The sequence below is a fragment of the Nansenia antarctica genome, assembly GCF_963989245.1.
Source record: "Nansenia antarctica genome assembly, chromosome: 13".
NCBI classification, from domain to species: domain Eukaryota; kingdom Metazoa; phylum Chordata; class Actinopteri; order Argentiniformes; family Microstomatidae; genus Nansenia; species Nansenia antarctica.
The window spans coordinates 29,657,451-29,674,187 of record NC_137683.1 but is presented as its reverse complement, the minus strand read 5'-3'; the positions used below and the strand labels follow the sequence as shown (position 1 = coordinate 29,674,187).

General features: G+C 46.1%; 1 protein-coding gene across 3 annotated transcripts; it reads right to left on the bottom strand.

Moving 5' to 3' along the window:
- Positions 1–3,775: 3,775 nt before the first annotated feature.
- On the bottom strand, positions 3,776–10,668 carry LOC308169157 (Y-box-binding protein 2-A-like). 3 transcript variants are annotated; one of them, XM_080543806.1, is made up of 10 exons: positions 10,502–10,668; positions 9,293–9,356; positions 9,043–9,076; positions 8,493–8,582; positions 6,884–7,132; positions 6,385–6,476; positions 5,956–6,241; positions 5,587–5,712; positions 5,029–5,162; positions 3,776–4,981 (listed from the first exon to the last, which is right to left on the bottom strand). In XM_080543806.1, exons 1-9 carry the CDS (start codon positions 10,593–10,595, stop codon positions 5,061–5,063), a joined length of 1,137 nt encoding a protein of 378 aa, XP_080399932.1. In that variant the 5' UTR covers positions 10,596–10,668; the 3' UTR covers positions 3,776–4,981; positions 5,029–5,060. The 3 variants fall into 3 exon arrangements, with proteins under 3 accessions (XP_080399932.1, XP_080399933.1, XP_080399931.1); XM_080543807.1 differs by having other exon boundaries at positions 3,776–4,395; positions 5,105–5,162; XM_080543805.1 differs by having other exon boundaries at positions 3,776–5,162.
- Between the last annotated feature and the right edge of the window lie 6,069 nt (positions 10,669–16,737).

Genomic DNA, 16,737 nt, shown 5'->3' with positions numbered 1-16,737 from the left:
AAAAGACGTCCTCAGGGAAGCCGGAATGTGGGTTCAGATGACGTCTTTCTAGGACGTCCTGATGACGTCTTTCTAGGACGTCCAGATGACGTCTTTCTAGGACGTCTTATGGACTACAGAAGAAGACGATTCTGTAGTCCATAAGACGTCCTAGAAAGACGTCATCTGGACTCACATTCCGGCTTCCCTGAGGACGTCTTTTGGACTCTTTGTTTACTGGCAAGGCTCGGGAGGAGGAAAGACGTAGGATTTGGTTAAAGCTGGGGTGTGTGGGGGGGGGGGGGCGGGGGGGAGGGGGTGTACTTTGGGTCTCATTCCAAACCAATTCCTTCATTGCCTTTTTCGCTGATATTTAGAGTTGTTCCGGAGTGGAGCTAATGGGGTGGTGGAGCAGGGGGGGGGGGGGGGGTGTCAAAGGTCGTGGGATCAGTTTGGAATCAGGCTTTTGTTGTCGGAGAGGAAATGAAGCTGAGTGGTGATCGTGATCGTGGTCATGGAACCGGAGCTGGTTTTGGAGGGAAAGGTTGTGCAACGTGACACGTTGTGACGTCGTCCCAGGGAAGGGGGTAGTTAGAGGAGAAGGGTGTGATAGTTTGTGACGTTAGAATTATAAGGTTCTATCTCCATTTTTGTCAAAATTTAGTTTTTTACATAATCTGATCCATTAGGTGTTTATTAATGCCTGTGTGGTGTTGTTTTTAAAATGTTGACATTTTTGAGTTAGTAATTCATAAAATACAAAGGTTCCATCTCACAAAACATAATGGAATGTAAAAACTTTGACGCTCAATATCTCTGAACTGCCCTAAACGGAGATAGAACCTTATCATTCTAAGCTCATGAGTTAGTGGTTGGGTGGTTTGAGAGAGAGAGAGAGTTTTTTTGTTTTTTTTACCATACCCACCCATAATGGGTGAAAGCAGGGTACGGGGGAAAGAGGTGAGGTTTCTGGAACATTCTGAGGCATTAAACCCCCCCCCCCGAGGTGTGTTCTGTACACGCAGAACGAACGGGGTTACGGAGATTTTATTATTCTATGAGAATGCACATGTTACGGTACATGTGGGAATACGGTACGTGGGAAAACTAGGGTTAGGGTTAGGTGCTACGGTGCTACGGTTAAGGTTAGGGTTAGGGTTAGACATGCCAGCATGTACCAAGTTGACGTAGCACCTAACCCTAACCCTAGTTTTCCCACATGTACCGTATTCCCACATGTACCGTAACACACACACACACATTATGTGCATATGGGGAGAGAGAGAGAGAGAGAGAGAGAGAGAGAGAGAGAGAGAGAGAGAGAGAGAGAGAGAGAGAGACTTTGGTATTCCTGCACTTTATCGACAATACAAAAGAACCTCAGAGATTTCAGAGATTTTCTGAGGAAAAGAAGCTAGTTACTACTATAGGGGAAGCTAGCTTTCCACAGAGAAAAACCATGTACCTTTACAGTGAGCGAAGATGTGGCCTTGTGTGAAACAGTCTTGACAGAACCGTGTGTGTATGTATAAGATATATCTGATCAAGTTAATGTTTTAGGTTTTGGAGTCTCATAGAGGGCTAACCTGAAAGTAATCCACTTCCTTTTAGGGAGTGTTCTCTACACTTGATTTAAAAAAAAAAAAATGGTGGTCAGCTTAATATGAGGCTCATTGCACAGCCTATAGAAATCGTTAGCCTCATAGCATAATTGCCTGAGTCATGCTTCACTTGTGGTCAGCCGAGCCATCTTTGTATGTAGTGACAAAAACGCCTATGTCAAAGAGATGACTTGGGCAGATAGATAGTGATTTTGGAATGTAACAAGCATTCTGATAGGCTGATGTCATAGAGGCAATAATGCAGTGAATCAGCAGTGTTAGGAGAGTAGAGTTAGGCAGATATTTCAATTTGGCCCGAAATATGACTTAGGCAATTATGCTATGAGGCGAAACGATATGTTACTTTACTTTGATGAGCTCAATCATGTATTTAGTACTTAATGTATATAGTGTGCTGGTTTGATTAAAACAAAATGGTACAAGGGTCTACAAACACTCAAACTTTACCCACTCCAATATGAGTGTCTTTGGTTTCTATGTGGGCCAAGGCCCCAGATGTGAGCACTATTAGCATTGATCTTTCTAGTGGTTACCCCCAAAAACATAGGTCCTCCTAGTAGGTGTAGCACAGTCCTTGGTTGGCTTGCTTACTGTATCTGCCCCCAAACTACTACACGTGTGCGTTTGCTGTCCCACTCTGAACTGGTGTGATTGTCTTTGTAACAATATGTATTAAGATTTTCAGAAATTGTACTGTAATAAAATGTATATAAAGTGTGAATATTGATTCAGAGTTCTGTGACGTGACTAAAGCAGAGAGTCTTTGACGAAAGAACTATCGAGGCTTCAAGGATCTGTCATCTTACTTTACCAGTTGCATGTTGCAGCAGGGAGACCATTGAGAGCCAGGATTTGATCACAGGCGGCACCTTAGTTACTTGAACATGTGAGACACGGTCTGGTAGAATGCAAAACAGCAGCATCCGCACACAAACCGTGGAAGAAAAAACGTTGTTTATTGCAAGCTTTCGGTCAGAGATATTCTTCTGAAGAAGGTCTATGACCAAAAGCTTGCAATAAGCAATGTTTTTTGCACAGTGTTTGTGTGCGGATGCTGTTGTTTTGCAGTCTACTGATACTCTTCAGTTCCAGCATCTCAGCACGTTTGATAACGGGTGAGTGGTGGTATTTTCACTATTTGGACTCGGGTCTGGTAAAAAGGGCCGCATGTCGGCAATCCCCAAGTCGTGGAAATTAGCCAAATAAATTTTTTGAATGTTTTTTTCATATTATGAAATCTGAATTTGTGTTGAAGAACCCACTCAATATAACTAACAACAGTTTTAGGATCACTAAATACTTGTAATTTATGAACTGGATTCACTCTCCTGTCTGCCGTAGGCTACCTAAGTTGTACATGGCTTGTAAACAAACTTTCGTTTTAGGCCGTGTTCAAAAGCAAGGACTGTGTGATCATCTAATTATGTGTAGTTATGCGTTTTTAGCATGTTGATGTTCTATCAGCATGTTGATGTTCCATCAGCATGTTGTGATGTGCAAAACATGCAGTTTGATGTTTGTAGCGATGTTCCCTTTTAGCCGCTAGCTATTAGCAGCTGTTTTGCCTGCGTTTGCTGATTCAGAGTGCGTTTCTCTGCTCTCGTTGGAGGTGGACCAAAATTCAAATAAGCATACCTAACCCTAACCCATAAGCATATCTAACCCTAATCCATAAGCATATCCAACCCTAACCCATAAGCATATCTAACCCTAACCCATAAGCATATCTAACCCTAACCCATTAGCATATCTAACCCTAACCCATAAGCATATCTAACCCTAACCCATAAGCATATCTAACCCTAACCCATAAGCATATCTAACCCTAACCCATAGGCATATCTAACCCTAACCCATAAGCATATCCAACCCTAACCCATAAGCATATCTAACCCTAACCCATAAGCATATCTAACCCTAACCCATAAGCATATCTAACCCTAACCCATAAGCATATCCAACCCTAACCCATAAGCATATCTAACCCTAACCCATAAGCATATCTAACCCTAACCCAACTATTTTCAGATTTCAATGTATGACACATCATTTGAAAGCTTACAATCTGCACTTTCATAATCTGGAAAAAACTGGAATGACCCATGAGGACGTCTTAACCAGACCCCGTCACAAATGCTTTTAGACAGAAGACAGCAGTGGTTTTGTTTTTTGCTCACATGACTTTTAATTGACATTTTTTTTATCACTGACATTGCACATAATCCCCTCCAAATGAAAAGCGCATACAAAAATAAAAAAGAATAAAAGGGAAAAAATTACAAATTACAAATTTATTCTACCAGCCCCCCCCATTCTTGGTCTTAATCAAATTGGAGGCAGTATGATTCTGATGGTGGTATGGATCTCAAACTCCCATAATGCACCTCTACCCCTCACACACCTGCTTTGCTTTCTTCCCCCCTTTCAACAAAACTTAAATCGAGGCTGTTTTCTTCTCGTTCGACTGCTTGGGGCCCTTCTCAGTCTGAAAGTAAAGTAGCTGGGGGGTATCTGAAGTAACTCGGCCTCCAAGCAGGTTTTCAGATTTTTTTTCCAGATTTTTTTTCATAGATGTTCTAACAATTTCTAAATATACACACACCCCTCCCCCTCCCTAGCCCTTCCTTCTCTTCCTAGTCTCAAATACAGTGACTGGACAAGACGAGACATATCAGGGGGGGGTTGGGGTGGGGGGGGGGGTTAGGTGTGTAGGGGGAGGGGGAGGGGAGGATAGTGCACACAGTAAATAGTGTGTAGAGAGAGGCCTGGTCCCCCAGCTAACCCTCCCTAGGACCTACAGAGAGACAGGGAGGGAGGGAGAGGGGGAGGGAGGGAGAGGGGGAAGAGAGGAGGGGCAGGGAGGGAGAGACGGACAGACAGAATGACAAAGGGGGAGAGACACAACACATACATTAGACCGCACTTAAGAAATAATGCTTAAAACTTAAAAAATAATGCTTAAAAACTTAGAAAACTGGTCAACCTGACCACACAAGGCACAGTGGGCAATTTCAGTCCAAAAAGCAGGGTCCCCACACACAGGTTTTGAGCCTTCAACTGGCAACCAAATTAACCCCTGGGAATATATACAGATGGTCTTTATGTCTCAAAATGATAAAGTTTAAAAAAAGCAAAATGCATTTTCCAAGACCCTGTTTTTCCCTTTTGGGACTGGAGCTTTGCCATTCCTTTCACAGGAAGTGACATCACATCCACTAAAAACAACAACCTGCAGGTGAGGAAATGAACTTAACCATCATGAACATCGTCATGAACATCGTCAGCTACTTAAAATGGCTGACAACCGTTTTGGCAGTTGGTAGCATCAAGAGGCCCTACACCCCGACACCAGCACCCTCCTTCACCCCGACACCAGCACCCTCCTTCACCCCGACACCAGCACCCTCCTTCACCCCGACACCAGCACCCTCCTTCACCCCCACAAAAGGTGGCACCAGTTTAGTGTGTGTGGGGGGGGAGGGGGGGGGGATTGGGGGTCCCACCTCTTGCCAGGGTTGGCGTGACGCTGGCGTCACAGGCGTCACTCTGAGGGGGCGGAGACTGTCGGTCACACAACCAAAGGTTCAGTTCATTTGACATGAATTTGTACTGTGAAGTGCAACTTTATTTATATAGCGCCTTTCGTACATGAATGCAACTCAAAGCACTTTACAATAGAAGCAATACTGCTCAATTATTAATAATAATAATAATAATAATAGTAATACTACATTGTATTTATATAGCGCTTTTCCGGGGCTCAAAGACGCTGAATTACTGTTCATCAACGACTAGGTTGTGATAATTATACCATACCAACATGCGACCTCCTTAGACTTCTACAGTGATGGATCGATTATAATAAAAGCATGCATAGGGAGGGGGTGAGGGCGTAGGGAGGGGGTGAGGGCAGAGGGAGGGGGTGAGGGCAGAGGGAGGGGGAGGGTGTAAGGGGGCAGAGGGAGGGGGTGAGGGCAGATCTTACCTCAGGTGATGTAGTCGAGGGTTTGGGGGACAGCTTGGGCGAGGCTTTCGGGGAGGACTTGAGGTCGGCTGGCTTGGAGGTCTGAGGGGGGGTGCTGGGCTCTGAGACGGGCTTCTCTGGACCCTCCTGACAAATACATCCAAGTAAATAAACATATATAAGTGTTTTATTGGCACACTTTGGGTTCCGTTAGGAAGGAATGTTTCCAACATCTAGTGGAGTCAACGCCACGAAGAATTGAGGCTGTTTTGAGAGCAAAGGGACACGCACGCACCACACAGGGACACACACAGGGACACGCACACGGGGACACGCACACGGGGACACGCGAAGACACACACATGGACACACACGGACACACACACTAACTTTAGAGACGGGGGAGGACTCTGAGTTTCTCTGGCGGCGGCGGCTGAACTGTCTGCGGGGTTTCTGGGCCGGGCCCTCCTCCTGCTCCCCGTTGGTCTGACCCCCCTCCTTGGCCTCACGCCCCCCCTCCCTGGCCTCCCTGGCCTCCCGCCCCCCCTCCCGGGCCTCCCGGGTCTCACGGGCCTCTCGGGTCTGCCCCCCCTCCTTCACGTCTGTCTGGCCCTCTGGAGCCGGGCCCTCCTGGCCCTCCACACGCTCCCCTGGGGGGGGGCGGGGGCGGAAAGGCCTGGGGAGGGAGGAGGACGTCAGATGAAGGTGGTGAGAAGAGAGAAGACAAGAAGAATCCATGTTATATATATATATATATAGGTGCTGATGGTCATGTAATGTTGTCATGACAACATAAGCAGCGACATGTTAAACTGTCACCTGCGGTACTGGGGCCTGCGTGGTGTAGTGCGAGGCGTCGCCCTCTGCTGGTCGCCCTCGGCCCCTGCATCCTTCTGCTCTACTGCTTCCCCCTGGGAGAGAGGGCAGGCAAGAGAGAGAAGTCAAAAGATGGACAAACCTCCTCAGTTTGAATTCTGTGCCTCAAAGTTGTGCCATTAAGTCATACTTGATATGTCGGAACCCTACCAATGTCAAGGAACCGTCGAATCGTAATCATTTTTGATAAGTCTTATTGTGAGCTTTCGGTCAGACCTTCTTCAGGACCTTCTTTAAGCAGAAGGTCTATGATCGAAAGCTCGCAATAAACTATGTTTTTTTGCACAGTGTTTGAGTGCAGATGCTGTTATTTTTCACTCTATTGATACTCTTCAGTTCCAGCACCTCAGCTAAGTCTGGTATTTTGCTACTGACTGAATGAAAGCAGGTACCTGGACTGAAGGCTTACCCCCCGCCCTCCCCACCACCCCCCATTCCTCACCTCTTGTCCTTCCTGTCGTGGTCTGCGTGGCCTGCGTCTCCGCGGCGCAGGCTGTGGACCCCCGCCGTTCTCCCCCCCCGCCTCCCCCTCAGAGGTGGGAGCGCCCACGCCGTCCCCAGACTTCTCCTGGTCGCCGGGCTGGGGGCTTCTGGGTAGGAAGCGCCTGCGGAAGCGGCGTTTGTTGGGGGCGTAGCGACTGCCCTTGACTGGGACGCCCCCCGGACCCGTCACATTGGCCGCTTCTGAACCCTGGACGAGAGAGAGGGGGGGGGGTTACACCTTAACTGCTCCTCTTGAGACATCTACTACCCCCCCAGCACTGTGTCTCCTGAGACACCTACTACCCCCCAGCACTGTGTCTCCTGAGACATCTACTACCCCCCAGCACTGTGTCTCCTGAGACATCTACTACCCCCCCAGCACTGTGTCTCCTGAGACATCTACTACCCCCCCAGCACTGTGTCTCCTGAGACATCTACTACCCCCAGCACTGTTTCTCCTGAGACACCTACTACCCCCCAGCACTGTGTCTCCTGAGACATCTACTACCCCCCCCCCCAGCACTGTGTCTCCTGAGACATCTACTACCCCCCAGCACTGTGTCTCCTGAGACATCTACTACCCCCCAGCACTGTGTCTCCTGAGACATCCACTACCCCCCCAGCACTGTGTTTCCTGAGACATCTACTACCCCCCAGCACTGTGTCTCCTGAGACACCTACTACCCCCCAGCACTGTGTCTCCTGAGACATCTACTACCCCCCAGCACTGTGCCTCCTGAGACATCTACTACCCCCCAGCACTGTGCCTCCTGAGACATCTACTACCCCCCAGCACTGTGTCTCCTGAGACATCTACTACCCCCCAGCACTGTGTCTCCTGAGACATCTACTACCCCCCAGCACTGTGTCTCCTGAGACATCTACTACCCCCCCAGCACTGTGTCTCCTGAGACACCTACTACCCCCCAGCACTGTGTCTCCTGAGACATCTACTACCCCCCCAGCACTGTGCCTCCTGAGACATCTACTACCCCCAGCACTGTCTCCTGAGACATCTACTACCCCCCAGCACTGTGCCTCCTGAGACATCTACTACCCCCCAGCACTGTGTCTCCTGAGACATCTACTACCCCCCCAGCACTGTGTCTCCTGAGACATCTACTACCCCCCCAGCACTGTGCCTCCTGAGACAACTACTACCCCCCAGCACTGTGTCTCCTGAGACATCTACTACCCCCCCAGCACTGTGTCTCCTGAGACATCTACTACCCCCCAGCACTGTCTCCTGAGACATCTACTACCCCCCAGCACTGTCTCCTGAGACATCTACTACCCCCAGCACTGTCTCCTGAGACATCTACTACCCCCAGCACTGTGTCTCCTGAGACATCTACTACCCCCCAGCACTGTGTCTCCTGAGACATCTACTACCCCCGAGCACTGTGTCGCCTGAGACATCTACTACCCCCCAGCACTGTGTCCACCTGCTTTTCCCCTATAGTGTGTCTCCTAAGACTTCTACTGCCCCCCTGGTACTGTTTCTCCAGTGTCTATAAAAAAGACACTTTTTTATTAAACGAATACTGAGTGGACAGTCACATCCTCACCTTGGCTGCCTCGACCACATCAAACTCAACCACCTCCCCGTCGCCCACACTACGGAGGAACTTCCTGGGGTTGTTCTTCTTGATGGCCGTCTAGAGAACAGAGATGGAGCGACAGTTGGACACACAGTTAGCCTACAGAGTAATCTGTTAGTTAGCATAGCCGGCACTCAAGTTGAGGGGGGATGGCATCACCCCTGAAATAAAAACGGTCAAAATCATCCCCCTTCTAAAACTGCCATCCCCCTTTCCATCCCTTTAGTTATTTTATCAATGAACGTGGTATTAGTGCTATGTCAACATTTAGTTTTGCGCATATTGAGTAAAATACTGTGGGCGAGGAGGCACGCACACATGCAATGACATTTTTACCAAGTCACTGACACACAAGTCACTGACGCTGTGGGGATGCTCAAACTGTCCCCATATGATAAAATCCACCATCCTCCCTGATTTTCTTTTACACCTTGAGTACTGAGTATAGCCTACAGAGTGATCTGATATACACAGTACCCTACAGTTGGAAACAGTGTGAAAACATCCCTGCTTTTACCTGGTGGACAAACACATCCTCTTGAGTGTCATTTCTGAAAGGAAAAACAAAACAAAAATCATATCAGTTGCGACAAACTAAAGATCATCAAATCATGTCTTTATAAACGGTGTACCAGTGAGATGTACTACAGGGCACAGACGGACAGATAGGTGGCAAAATAACAGCGTCTGCACACTCAAACACTGTGCAAAAAAACTGTTTTAACACAGAGAAATCCACAGGAAACATGATTCCACACCAGGTGTACCTGTTAATGAAGCCGTATCCGTTACGCACGTTGAACCACTTCACAGTGCCCTGGACCAAGGTGGCTGCAACGACAAAATCAGCAGAGAAACAGGCTTATAGTAGGCCTACTTAACTACTCATCTAACTTCACAATATAACAGAAAAAGAAAAAATGACAATTGATTAGAAAGTGAAACTCGTGATTATGCCATTTGAACCTTCTTATCTCAAATAGAGCTACTTTTTTTTATCAAGCAAAGCAGATACAACCCAAGCCACTTGCACTACGTGGGGCCTGTGTGTTAATGATTAACTACCCTCTAGGTCCATAGGGACAAAGTGTTGGCGTTTTATCACATTTTATAAAGACACCTGACCTTATTGACAAGCGAAATCAAACCAAACAGCAATTGGGGGGGGGGGGGGGGGGAAAGCCTACCATGGAAATGTTGGTGAAACATTCAAATTCACTTTGAAAACATCTACTGGAACTGGACACGTACTTGCTGATTCATCAGATGATGATAATTCGTTTTATTGGACTGTAATTAGGAAGTAATTCCCTCCACCTGTGAGCCAACTACCCCCTTCTCTGAACACGTGACAATTGATAAGCGGATCTTTGGGACAAGCTGACACGAACGCGCTACATTGAACAACTACTATAACCTCATCTAGATTTCCCTTTAAATTCATGAAATCAAATAAACCAAAGTAGGCTTCAATCAAAGTCCACGCGTCAACAAAAAACCGTGAGACACGTGGAACTCTGGAAACTAAACAATAGCCTGTTTTAAAGAAAAAAAAGTGCTTAGGGTCACACTCGTTGAATCAGCTGAGGAACATTTTACATTTTAACAAGGGGATAAACACGGAATATTACATTTTAACGTTTAACAACGTTATATGGACATAAAACCTCGCTTTATTTGAGTCACACGCTTGTATGTAATCACAAGTCATTGGCGTTCAGTGCGTTCATGACTCAACAGTTCATCATTTTGGTAGCCTATTTAAATTAACTAGTAGGCTTCAATCAAAGTCCATGCGTCAAAAAAAACGTGAGACACGTGGAACTCTGGAAACTAAACAATAGCCTATTTTAAAGAAAAAAGTGCTTAGAGTGCAATTTGTAGCCTATTTTAAATTAACTACAGATTCCAGACGACAACTTTTCGGGTCAACATAACCCTGGTCATGTCCCATGTCCCATGTTCCATGTCCCTACCTATGACTTTCCTCTCCGGCTGCTGCGGCTCTTCCACCACCACCAGCGGTGCGGCTGCGGGCGTCGGGGCGCTCTGGGCTTCTGCGTCGATCATCGTCTCTGTACGGTTCACTCTTCTGACCACGATGTTCCCCTCCCTCCTTCCTTCTCTCTCCCTCCTTCCTTCTCTCTCTCCAGACTTTAGTCTGTTCGCCACCGCAAACTTTTTATCCCGACGCGCTCCCGGTGTTCAGCGTGTTAGCCACGCCCTCATTGGTTTCACAATAACCCAATTGAGACGTTTGATTGGCTGACGCGCTGAGTTGGCAATTGGGGAGAGCGAAGGGTGATCTGATTGGTGCCGCGAGAAAACGTCAGGTTTGAATGCAGCAGGTAGGGGAATACCAGGGGGGTATTCCATCAACGTCGCTAAAGGAAAATCCAGGTTTATTCTGATCAATCTTGCGAGATTTTTTTTTAAATCCAGCTTTATCTTGATAAATCTCACAAGATCATCAAAAATAAGCCTGGATTTTTCCTTTAGCGATGTTGATGGAATACCCCCCCTGACCAGATCAAGGTCTTGTGGAAAGGTAATCATAATCATAATAATAATAATAATAACAACCTTTATTTGTAGGCTAGATCTCTCCTCTGTAAAGGCTACAGCAGTAGGTAAAACTGTTTCATATGTAATGGATGTTTTCCAAGTAGTGGGATAGGGTTAGGCTAATAGAGTTCTTATCAAATAAATCATTGCTCTGTCCATTCCCGGCAGCTTAATAGCCTAAACATCCCATGTCTGCCTTATGCCTATCTGTGTACATCCTTGTCAAGCTGTTGATTGTTTTTCGTGTGTGTACTGGGCTTGTAATTAACTGTCTGAAGTAATAGCCTAATATACCATTCACTGGTCAGTGGTCAGTCAATAATGTAAACAGCCCCACATGTCTTCCTTTAGGCTGTGTAGTGTTACTGTCCTGTGTACACCTGTCTGTCTCTCTCTGTTGCGGATATTTCATCTCGTGAAGTCGGAAGTGGGAAATTAGACACATAGTTGGTTCCTCCCCCGAATCAGTCAGCACCAACGACCCGAGCGGCCACTTAAGATATTATGTATTTTAGTCCGTGTCCTGACTTGCTGCCCCCCCAATCCCCCCCGACCCCACTCGGCCATTTACCTCATTCCCTCCACCAGGCCCTCCACTCATAGGTCATGGGATTCGTGTTTCACTGGGCTATATTTAACCGAGCTGCTCCGAGAACTGCCAAGTTCTTCTGGGCCAACCCCTGGCCTGAGTCTGACCACTGCCGGGCAATAGGGCCTGTATATACCAATACCAAACGGATCAAAAAGGAAACAGATATACAATTTGCCTATTGTTGCGTTGAGGCAACGTGTAGGCCAATGTATGTCTCATATAAGCTATACCATACCAAATAGAACATAACACGATGTGGATAGTAAAATATGTTCATGTTTTTATAGTGTAGAGTATTTTCTCTGTTTCAGTGATACAAGAAGGTCCAAAGTTTTAAAAGTATTTATTCAAAAAAAGGTTGGGTCTTCAGATTACAGGCACTGAACAGTCACACCGTGAATCGAGATAGTCAAAAAGCAGGCCGCTCACGCCTCTGCACGGAAGTCTTATAGTCCTCCTCCTAGGCCTCTGATTGGCCCAGACCCTCGGGGGCGTGCATATGCGTGTGTGTGTGACTGCGCATGCGCAACAATTCGTGTGTGTGTGTCTCAGCGCATGTGCGACAAGATCGTTTATAATGAAGTATCAAAAGTATTTAATAAAGTGTATATGAAGTAATAAAAATATACGTGAATATATGTGTAAAATATACGTGAATATATGTGTAAAATATACGTGAATATAAGAAGGCCGTTAATGTGTAAAAATATACTACACATCCCCCCTCGGACCACCCAGAGGGTGTTCCGAAACTAAATGATCACATAAACCAAAACAAAAACACAAACCCCACATATCACAGCTAAGAAAATATAAAAAAATTAAAAAAATAAAAAATCAAAAAACAAAAAATAAAAAATAACTAATAAGAACCCAAAGACATCATGCAAAAAATAGAAATCAACCAATAACAAAAAGAATCTTGAAAATAACAACCACAATTAAACTAAACACAATCCATCATGCACAAATTAACATAGAAACTTCCAACGACCGATGTTTTCTTTGTCCTAGAAGCGTCGGGGTCAGAGGTTACTAGCACTTGTACCCAGTTGGAGAACAGCCTTTACCGCTGTCTCAGATTGATATCCTTTCCCAGTCAAGAGCGTTTTCTTCGTTGCGCTAGGAACAGAACCGCTTTCCTATCTTTGCATAACCACCACACCACTTCTCAACTGACATTAATCACATGATATAGAAAGAAACAAACAGTAATCGGCGCAAATAATCACAAAACATCACTTAATAAACAAATCATCAAAAGAGGAAACAAAATCAGAAAGCAAAACAGAATCCAGCTTTCGCTCATCAGCTACGTTGGTCAACACCAAAGCATTAATAGGAACATCCGAAATACACTTTCCAAAACATTTGATCAAAATACCAAGTAACATAATACAGATGATAATGACAACAAAAATAATAGCGACGGACCTGATCATATTACCAATACCTGAAAAAGCAGAATCAAAGAAATCTAACATATTCCAACCGTGTTCTTTATGTAAATCCTCAACACCCTTCTTGTTAGATTCATGAAAATCATGCAAAGCGTTACCAGAATCCGAAATATAACTGCAGCATTCACCGCCTATCAAAGCACAAGTACCACCCTGACTGGCCAAAATAATGTCCAAAGCCATTCTATTTTGGAGAGCTACATTCTTAGTTTCAGTCAATTCAGTGGCCAGGGCAGACACTACAGCATCCGAAGCATTAATGTGTTTTTCAAGAACGGATGATAAGGCACTTAATTCAGTCTGAGTGTTGTAGACACCATAACTTGGGAATATTAGGCCAAAAAACTTCTGAACGGCAGACAACGCCCTACGACTACGATGGGTTGCTTGTTTGTGAAGTACAGACATCTCCTCCCGAGTAACTTTCCTAATCAAAGGTATCAGATGAGCCAAATAACAACCACCCTCAATGAAAGCAGGAAGCTTAGAGAATGCATCATTATCACACACAAGAAACACATGTTCCGGGAGTTGAAGCTCCGTACCAGGATACGAGAAAATGGTTCCACCTACACAAGACGCAGCCCCTAACTGACGAACCGAGCTGATCTTGGGCCGTACTTGAATGTCAATACAGGTTGTAACATTTACGAGAGGCATGACTTTAAGCTGCGTGGTGCCTCTCTGCCGTCTGGTAGTATTGGTATCATGTAATTTCATTTGAGGCACCATAGCACAATCAACAACTTTACATTTTAATCCAGAAATAACAACCGAACCCCTCCACCGTGTAGAAGTCACACTCCCAGAACATGACAGATGAGGACTCAATGCAGTACCATTTAATTGAGCGAACATAGCTTGGATAATATATATCTTCTTCGGACCTGTTGGTTGTGACAAATGTGTAAGCCTATCAATAATAACCTTCCCCACACCGCTAGGCCTATGGTGTTTGTTAACCGCTGCTGTCAGACCTTCCAACACACCAATATCCACACCTGCATAGGAAGAATTTAAAGGAACCAGAATCGTGCTGGGCTGACAAGAAGAGCTCTGGTTCTTGCCCTGTAAAACAAATGGGGCTAAACCCTGCCAATTATAATGAAGCCATTCTGCTTTAGTTAACGGGATGGGGAAAAACATAGGAGCAGACGCACTTACAGGGACCTGTTGACAAATCCAGCAATCAGAATAATTCATTTTTGAAGCAAAATCTTTCATGATACTAGTGGCAGAATTAGGGTGGGACCGTGTCCCCAGGTGATTAGAATCATACAACAAATAATCGTCAGTAGCAACTACAATCGCCTTCGTAGGAGCCTTCACAGCAACATTTTCAACCTTTCCTGGTAACTCATCGTGAACATATTTATGCACCAATGTCTCACAGTCCGAGGTCCTATAGTGGTGTGGATAGTCAGGCCTGGTCCTACAAATTATGTCCTTGAAATTGTTGGATTTACTAGACACCGGTTCACCGATATCACGTCTAGCACACCAATACGAGCTCTCTTCCTGGTCAACATTAGTTAATGTCACACGAGTTTCTTGCATGTTGCTTGAGTACTGATCAAGTGTAATATATGTAGTATCCAATAAATACCACTCGCTCTCTTCGGCGGTATAGATCAAACAATCATCAATAGTACAACGTGAATGTGGGCAAGTAAAAGCTCTACTTGCTATGACCATTCTTCTCTGACGTCCAGGCATAACAGTGTGTGAGTAAAGCGTAACATTGTCCAAAGAAGTCAATGGGGTAGGAACACTAAGGGGTATATCAGTCTCTGAAACGGCATGGCTTGAGTTTCCTCCTAATTGGCCTTGGTGTTTTACGGGGTCTGACTGGTTGAGGTGTATCACTGACAGGTCTGTGTCTCTCAATGGTACCTCGGTCCGGGCATCCGCCCGGGTTGCTGACATCTCCGTCTGGAGCATTGTCAGGGTCGGAAGGGGTGACAACAGGGGCAACACCAGGCTCGGTAGAACCCCCAAGAGGGGTGTCGCAGTCACTGGATCCTTCACGGTCTCCGTTGACCCACTCATCAGTGGGCTGGACAGGGTCTGGGACGAGGCCCCCGGCATCATCTGCATCATGACGCAGATACTCACCAACATCTTCGTCAGCCTGGATGTCCAAGCTGTGGACTTCCTCGTCCCCAGGGATCTCCTCACCATCCTGCTGAGGTTCTCCCTCATCGTCCTCATTGGGCGCCTTGATGCAGTGATGAACGTGATACCAGGTGGGGGACCCCTTGATCTGGAGGGCAGTCCCAGTGCACCGAACGACCTCGTAAGGTCCTTCCCGTCGAGCCTCATGCCACTTCCGTCTGTAGACCTTCACGTAGACCTTGTCACCCGGTTGCAACGCGTCCTTCCTCTCCTGTGCGTTCACCTCCTCCTCACGTTCCTGTTTGTGGAGCACATAAGAAGAGATACTCTTTTGCCGGTTAGTCATGTACTGTACATAGGCTTTCATGTCACTCTCCAGGAGAGCCAAACTTGGCCCTTTCCCACTGGTTCGTACACAGGGAGCTGTCATTATCCTCCCCATCACCAGTTCATGGGGAGTCAAGTGCAGCCCTCGAATCTCACTGGAACGACAGGCCATCAATGCAAGAGGGAGTCCTTCCAACCAATTAAGACCTGTATGCTTACAGACCTTAGAAAGACGGTTCTTAAGGACCCCGTTCATCCTCTCTACTATCCCCTGGCTTTGAGGTGAGTAAATACACCCAAGTCTCTGCTTGATTCCCAACTTTTGTAGTATAAGCTTTACCGTCTTATCCACAAATTCCTTACCATTGTCTGACGATATCCTATCTGGAATTCCAAACCTAGGCATGACTTCCCTGCATAGGAACTTTGCTACAGACTGAGCATCCTTTCTTCGAGTGGGGCAAGCTTCTACCCATCTGCTGAACCTGTCTACTACAACTAGCATGTACCTGTATCCTGCAATAGGTTGAATCATGTCCACATAATCAATCACTAAATGTTTCATTGGCCCGTTTGGGGTAGGGATATGCCCAGTTCCCACTGGTATTCCAGGTCTGATATTGTTCTTCAAACAGACCACACATTGACCAAGGACATGGTCTATTTGTTCCAACAAATATGGAGCCCAAAAACCATATTCCTTGGTGATCTTGCGTCTTACCTCCCCCCTGGACACATGTGCTAATCCATGAGCTTCCTGTATCAGTACGCCTAATAAATCTGGGGGTGCCACAACCAGCCCCTCATGATTTCTCCATAGACCTGTGTCATCCTGACTAGCTCCTCTTGTTAACCATAAGTTTTTGTCTAGCGCATTCGCCTCACTCTGTAACATCAACAAATCCTCAAGCGTGACCATGCCCTGTAACTGTACTTCATGTGTGACCAGCAGAACTTTACCTGCTTTGTCTGCTCCTGTAATAGCTTTGGCTGCATCATCTGCAGCCCTGTTACCTTGTGTGACATGTGATGAGTCAGATCTGTGTGCGGCACACTTTACTATGGCTAATTCCCTTGGTTTCATCATGGCTTGTAACAGCTTCATGATTTGAGCGTGGTGCTGAATAGGCGAACCATCAGTTTTCTTAAAACC

Coding starts and splice junctions, on each gene's coding strand:
- LOC308169157 (XM_080543805.1), bottom strand. CDS start 10,595: ATGATCGACGCAGAAGCCCAGAGCGCCCCGACGCCCGCAGCCGCACCG. Junction 7,133..8,492: donor ATGTGGTCGAGGCAGCCAAG/GTGAGGATGTGA, acceptor TCTCTCGTCCAG/GGTTCAGAAGCGGCCAATGT. Junction 5,163..5,586: donor CCTCGACTACATCACCTGAG/GTAAGATCTGCC, acceptor TGTGACCGACAG/TCTCCGCCCCCTCAGAGTGA.